This window comes from Lathyrus oleraceus, chromosome 2 (assembly GCF_024323335.1).
Source record: "Lathyrus oleraceus cultivar Zhongwan6 chromosome 2, CAAS_Psat_ZW6_1.0, whole genome shotgun sequence".
Taxonomy (NCBI): Eukaryota; Viridiplantae; Streptophyta; class Magnoliopsida; order Fabales; family Fabaceae; genus Lathyrus; species Lathyrus oleraceus.
Genome location: NC_066580.1, coordinates 296,460,183 through 296,465,991, shown reverse-complemented (window position 1 = coordinate 296,465,991; position 5,809 = coordinate 296,460,183). Strand labels below are relative to the sequence as shown.

The window sequence follows — 5,809 nt, the reverse complement described above, 5'->3', positions numbered from 1 at the left end:
AATATCAACAAAGAAAATTGTAGAAACACAAAAGTTACATTACAGATTTGAAAACGGGACCCAATCCAAACTAGTTGTCTGGTAGAGGCTCATTGCATGTAAGACAAGTGTGTGAAAGACCAAACACACTTTTGAAATGTTTATCCTTAAAAACAATAAGTTTTAAATTTTTATTACACAAAAATAAATATAATAAAATAAAAATATTTTTATCGAGTTTAATTAAATTAAAAATAATTTTTCTTACAAGATAAATATTGATATATTTTTTATATAAAAACAAAAATAAAGTATTGAAGGGTATTTTAGTAAAGAACTAACAATCTCCTAAACCAATTACCCTATCAAACAAATCCTTCAATTTTCCGCCAGCCCGGATCTTTCGCAACCGTGTTTCAGACCATTTTTCTTCCTGCAGAGCCAAAAGTCACTTATCTCCATTTTTTTAATACTACTATTATTTTTTTAAAATAATTTTTCCATTTTTAATTTAAAATAATTCTTTTCTTGTCCTTTTATTTTCCACTGCCTATAACTCGAATCAAACTCTCTGCTTTTACGCTGAAACTCTTACTGTTATAATTATAACTCTCTTATCTTTCTCTCTCAAAACCAATCTTCCTTTCTTGCATGCACTCTCACCTTCACCTTCTTTCTCTAGTCCATTTTTTCACCCATTAAATAAAATAAATCACAACATAAAAAAAAACGATTAAACGGTGTAGTTTTGGTCCTTTGTTTCGAAAGAAAACGTGGGTTTTTCAAGTCTTTGTGATGATTTAATTTAAAAACCGTTATCTAGAAACAGTTTTTTTTTCTTTTTTTCTTCACATTTAGCATATTTGATATTTCATCATTAAGAAAATGGCTCGTGCTAGTACTACTAACTCAAATAACTGGTTATCGTTTTCACTCTCACCCATGGAAATGCCTCAGTTTGTTCAATACGACGCCGCTTCATCTGTTACTAACTCGTCTCATCAGAATCATCATCACTATTTTCTTGACAATATGTATTCTAATGGTAAAATAACCGTTTGAATGTTATTTTCAGTATTAGTTTTATTTAATCTCCGTTTTGATAATTTTGAGTAATTTATATAGGATGGGGAAACGGAAACTCAAAGACTGAAGCTGAAGCACAGGAACAATCGATTTGGTTTATGGATTCATCTAACGGACAGAGTGTGAACCACCACGCTCCACCGCCGAAGCTGGAGGATTTTCTCGGTGACAGTCAAACGGAGACGCAAGATTCTTCTCTTACTCACATGTACGATCACCATCAGCACCATCACCATGGTTCTACTTACTTCGGTGGGGACCACCACCATCAACACCAGCAACAGCAACAGCACCAGCATCAGCAGCACCACCAGCATCAGGATCTTAAGAGCATTACTGGCTTTCAAGCCTTTTCAAACAACTCAGGTTCTGAAGTTGATGATTCAGGTTCAATAGGAAAATCACAAGCTGCATGTAACGAGTTTGGAACTCATTGTGTTGAGTCAGGTAACGAGTTTACTTACTCCACCGCCGCCGCCACCGCCACCGCTAGTGGTGCTTTGTCCCTCGGCGTTGCTCAGAACTCCGAAGAAACTGCTATCACTGTTGCTGATTCAGATAGTTCCAAGAAAATCGTTGATACTTTTGGTCAGCGAACTTCGATTTACCGTGGTGTCACTAGGTAACTAAACTAAGATTTTTTTTTTCAATTTAAAAAAAAATCAGTAATCTAGCTTATTTTTTCTAAATCCAAAGGATCTTTTGCTGTCACTGTTTGGTAGGAGTACATTGAAAAAAAAGTGTATAGCTATAGCTATTGATTTACTCAGTTGCTGTCCATCAAGAAAATACTGTGATAGTGATTTTAATTTTTAAAATAAGCTCATTTGCTGATTTGTTGACTATGGTGAAGTTGGTGTGTGAATGAAGTCAGGTTCATATATTTGATTTGGCATCTTTCATTTTTTTAATCTGAGATTATAAGTATAATATATTTTATTTTTTTTGGGATTTTGCAGGCATAGATGGACGGGTAGATATGAAGCGCATCTATGGGATAACAGCTGTAGAAGAGAAGGCCAAGCCAGGAAAGGGCGTCAAGGTGATTTTGTGATTTTCTCTCTCTGTATTTTACTTTCTACTAGTATCTCTTTGTTGTTGTGGTTGTTGCTGAGATGAATTAAAGAGTATAATAAATTACTCCTACATAGTGTTTGATTCTGGAGAAGTGAAAAGTGTCTTGCATGCATTGAAGGTGCATTAATGGTTTTAGAGTAGTAGGACACCTGGGTTACTTATTAGTACTATGATTGATTTGATTTGATATGATGCTATGGTGTATGGTGTGGTGATGGTGGTATATTATATGTTATATAATTATACGATTATATATTATTACAGTATATGCTTTTTCATTTCGTACTTTGTTACAGTGTAACACTGCAAATTATCTTTCAATTTCAATTGATTTGATGAAATGTGCCGCCATTTTCTGCACCATGTAAATTGGGTGCCTTTGCTTTCTTGTCTGCTCAGATAGGAGAGAAGAGACCAGACTCATTCATATCTGAATAATAATCTGATTTTTTTTCTTCCATTCCCAAGTGCTTAATTCCGTACTATATTCATAACTGTGATCAACATCATCATATGTTTTTATTTGTGTTAAAATGAAAAGCACTTTTTATATTTTTGTTTATTATTTATTTTATGTTTTGCTTTTTTTGCTTTCAACTTAGCAGAAAGAAAAAGCTGCGTTTGACCACATCACCTATCACACACATCACTATTGAAATTTGTACTTTACTTACACTGATGAGGTAGTGAAGGGTTCACTGTTTGATGAAAGGTTTTGTCATAGTTCCTCTCTGAGAACAAGCTCACGGGACTTGTAATTAGATCTCAACTTGCAGATATGCAGATAGATAGGAGTAACATCATGATAATATAATGTATCAAACAAAAGGCAATAAAGTGTCACTGTTATTCATGGTTTGAACTTTTCAGAACAATTAAAATTTGAGGAGTCCTTGTAGTAAAAAAAAGTGTGTTGGATAGATAGATTTTTCATGATTATAATCCAATGTACAGTAGTTTTCTATCCTACGTAGCACCTATAAAGGGAGGGAGAGAGAAAAATTAAAGGAAAAAATAAAAGTTGTGTTGCGCATGCAACTGTGATTGGCAATTATACTTTTATTTTGGCTCATTTTGCATTTTTAGATTATAAAGTAATTTTTGGCAGATAAATTTGACTATATTCCATAAGGTGTTATTTTGATATTCTTGGCTTTTCCTTTGCATGGAACGTCACTTGGTGCAATTGTTGGCTGTCATTCATCTTTTTGACTCGTCTACAGTCTATTTGGGTAAGCAGTGATTTTTTAACTTAGTTTTATTTCTTAAATCTGAATTAATAATGCTTCTCAATATCTATCATAATCTTTTAGTTTATAGTATTGTATTTGAGAGATGCTTTGTTCACATTGTAAAAATTGTCATGTTTTGTTTGTAGGTGGATATGACAAGGAAGAAAAGGCCGCAAGATCCTATGATTTGGCTGCTCTAAAGTATTGGGGTCCTACTGCTACTACCAACTTCCCTGTAAGAGTCACTTCTTGTTTAGTTTTCTATGTACAAAGAAATCCTATGTTGTAACAAGATTGAAAAAAATATTGAAGTGGGTCTAAAGAAGGAGTGATTCCACTAAAGAATCATTTTAATTCATATAAGTATGTGCTTAAAAGAATGTGGTTGGTGTGAAAGAAATATGCTTTATTTGGCATGTAAAATTGAGGCTAAAGTGATTAGGTATCTTTAAAAGTGGACTTGATAATCTTGTACACATGACTTTAAGATGCCGTCAATTGTAGACGGTTAACAATCTTTGCAACCACGGCAGATCTGTTGGAACTTCGCGGCGACTTTAAGATGCAGCCAATTGTAGACCGTTGCAAAGCTGATTGTAGACCGTTAAGGATCTTTCCAATGACGGCAGATCCGTTGGAACTTTGTGGCGGTTTTAAGATGCAGCCAATTGTTGACCGTTGCAAAGCTGATTGTAGACAGTTAAGGATCTTTGCAACGCCGCAGATCCATTGGATCCTTGCGGCAACTTTAAGATGCAGCCAATTGTAGACCGCCATTTTTTTCTCTTTATAGTCCTATGGCCAACTAGACTGTAAAGCTGATTGTAGAAATTCCATTTTGAAAATACAAAGATCTTTGCACTGATTGCAAAGCCTTTCGTTCTTTTGGCTAGAATCAACAGATTTTACTATCCATATAATAAAAATTGAGATTATGCATGAATCTGTATTACACCTTCATGACTTAACTTATATATTTTTTTTCTTGTATCCCAGGTTTCCAGTTATGCAAAGGAATTGGAAGAGATGAAAGTAGTAACAAAGCAAGAATTCATTGCGTCATTGCGAAGGTTAGTCTGATTAGCCAATTAGAATTGTATCATATCTTACATGCAGCTACTAAATATTGGATATATCTTCTTGCAGGAAGAGTAGTGGCTTTTCAAGAGGAGCTTCCATCTATAGGGGTGTTACAAGGTTTGTAATTTTAATTGATCCAACAGCTAAATTATTCAAATTGTGTTGCAAGGTTCTATCTGTAACACTTTTTGGGTTCTACAGGCATCACCAACAGGGTAGATGGCAAGCAAGAATCGGCCGTGTTGCCGGAAACAAAGACTTGTACTTGGGAACATTCGGTAAACATTTTAGCTTAAATTACTAGATTTGTAAAATAACTCGGGTAACTTTAAAGTTCCACTTTTCTCTAACTTCAAAGTTCCACTTTTCTCTATTGAAATATCTTTGCATATCATGATAACAGCAACTGAAGAAGAGGCAGCTGAAGCATACGACATTGCAGCCATCAAATTCCGAGGTGCAAATGCTGTAACAAACTTTGAGATGAACAGATATGATGTGGAAGCTATCATGAAGAGTTCTCTTCCTGTTGGCGGGGCAGCAAAGCGCTTGAAGCGTTCTCTGGAATCAGAACAGAAAGCTGCTGTCATTAACAACAATCAGCAGAACAATCCTCAGCAGTGTGCTGTTAACACCATTAACAGCAACAACATCAATTTCTCAGCCATTCATCACCAGCAGCAGCAGCCAATGGCTTCAATCCCGTACGGAATTCCATATGATTCAAACACAGCTTATTATCATCACAACCTCTTCCAACATTTTCATCCTAATTCCAATGACGGCACTGCAGAATCTGTTGTTACTTCCACCAGTGCAGCAAATGGTGGACTCAATGCTATGCCACCAACATCAGCAGCTGAGTTCTTTTTATGGCCTAATCAGTCTTATTGACTTTGATTAGTGTTATTAATTAGATTTATCTTTTCCTAATTTCTTAGCTTTGCAAACTAATCAAAGTCTAAAGCTATAATCTCTGGCACAGTTGCATCTGACCATCTTTTATGATCTCCTCTGTATGATTAACTCTTTAGGTACTAATCCAAGATATGAGGTTTTTTGAGTTTGCTAATCTTAGTTACAGTGGGAAGCTGGATTATGTAACTAGTTAACTTCTCAGATTATGAGGATTATTTTTAGTGGTGCATATTATAGTTTTGCTCAAGAATTATTATTCCGAAAAGCTTCACTTAACTTCCCATATTCATCTTGATGACGATGACATTGCTTCTGAATATAATTAAAATGAAACATTTTTCGAAATAAGATAATTATTTCTAGTTACCTTTTTTTTTAATCAAAGGAAGATTATATGTTATTTGTAAGATACTCCTATATATTTTTCTACTTTTACC

The 5,809-nt window shown here is 34.6% G+C and overlaps 1 protein-coding gene across 1 annotated transcript; it reads left to right on the top strand.

Moving 5' to 3' along the window:
• Positions 1-504: 504 nt before the first annotated feature.
• On the top strand, positions 505-5,601 carry LOC127119205 (AP2-like ethylene-responsive transcription factor AIL6). The gene is made up of 9 exons (XM_051049387.1): positions 505-1,024; positions 1,105-1,687; positions 2,025-2,107; positions 3,366-3,374; positions 3,521-3,609; positions 4,371-4,444; positions 4,521-4,571; positions 4,656-4,732; positions 4,858-5,601. Exons 1-9 carry the CDS (start codon positions 865-867, stop codon positions 5,346-5,348), a joined length of 1,617 nt encoding a protein of 538 aa, XP_050905344.1. The 5' UTR covers positions 505-864; the 3' UTR covers positions 5,349-5,601.
• Positions 5,602-5,809: the final 208 nt, after the last annotated feature.